Source organism: Plasmopara halstedii (genome assembly GCF_900000015.1).
Source record: "Plasmopara halstedii genome assembly, contig: Scaffold_2956, whole genome shotgun sequence".
Taxonomy (NCBI): domain Eukaryota; phylum Oomycota; class Peronosporomycetes; order Peronosporales; family Peronosporaceae; genus Plasmopara; species Plasmopara halstedii.
In genome coordinates, this window is record NW_020189861.1 from 520408 (window position 1) to 521318 (window position 911).

At 38.1% G+C, this 911-nt stretch overlaps 1 protein-coding gene across 1 annotated transcript in view; it reads right to left on the minus strand.

Moving 5' to 3' along the window:
• Positions 1 to 681: 681 nt before the first annotated feature.
• The window catches only part of PHALS_06203 (uncharacterized protein), a gene marked incomplete at both ends in the record, with an annotated part of 287 nt that continues 57 nt past the window's right edge, over positions 682 to 911 (minus strand). Inside the window, one exon of the mRNA XM_024719450.1 lies at positions 682 to 853. Within this exon, the coding sequence (XP_024584747.1) occupies positions 682 to 853 (172 nt within the window). The remainder of the gene's footprint in view (positions 854 to 911) is intronic.

Below are 911 nucleotides of genomic sequence, written 5' to 3' on the forward strand. Positions count from 1 at the left end.
AGGCGACGCTTTTTAGCAACGATATATGTACACGATAAGCGAAATGAGAGGGAAATAGCTCTCGACTTCTCGTCAAATTATAAAACGTCCGACCAAGAAGCAACTTCACAATGGAGACTTCTTGTTCATCGAAATCAGGCAATAATCCTGTGCTGATTGCCTTTGAGTTTTTGTGTGATTTACTCTGATGCATATTATGGTGAAGTATGTCGCAATATATATTCAAAGTATACTGTTCGCCTAAGCTATCTCTACACACCAAGTTGCACACAATCGAATCAATATTACAAAGGCAAGACCATGAATCTTTACGTGCCTTAAGCAAGTTAATCTTCTATCTCTCTCTTTCTATTTCAGTGTTAATGTGATATGTCCCACCTGAACACGGGTTGCAAACTCTACTCCAGATTACACTCGTCATATTCCTGTTTCCTATGCTCCATCCCCGTTCAAGAAATATCATGTTTATGTCAGCCATTCTTATTTTGTCTTTAATGTAGCACTCATCGTCTATTCAGTATTTCTGCGCCAATATTAGTGTTTTTAAAATAATAGTGGATGGAAGCTAATACAAACGTCTGCATCTTTGTGCAGTCATAGAATTTTAAAATTTATATTGTAATGTGCGCAAGTCTTCTGAGCTTACACAACACGGGGTTTTAAATTCGCCGTGGTTGTCGGCTATGGCACCAGGCACATTTTTCTTTCGATATACAGAATCTTAGTAAGGGTACACAATTTTTCCTGAAGCGAGTTTTCAAATTTTAAATCAGGTAGATTATGTCTCGAAGTTTGATTTCTTGATTTGAGTTTGAATTTGTGAAGTTCGGGTGCAACTTCTGGAGAGAACTCCCTGTGTGATGCACTAATACATACAAGCTTTATTCTGCGGGACGGGGTACTATATAGTG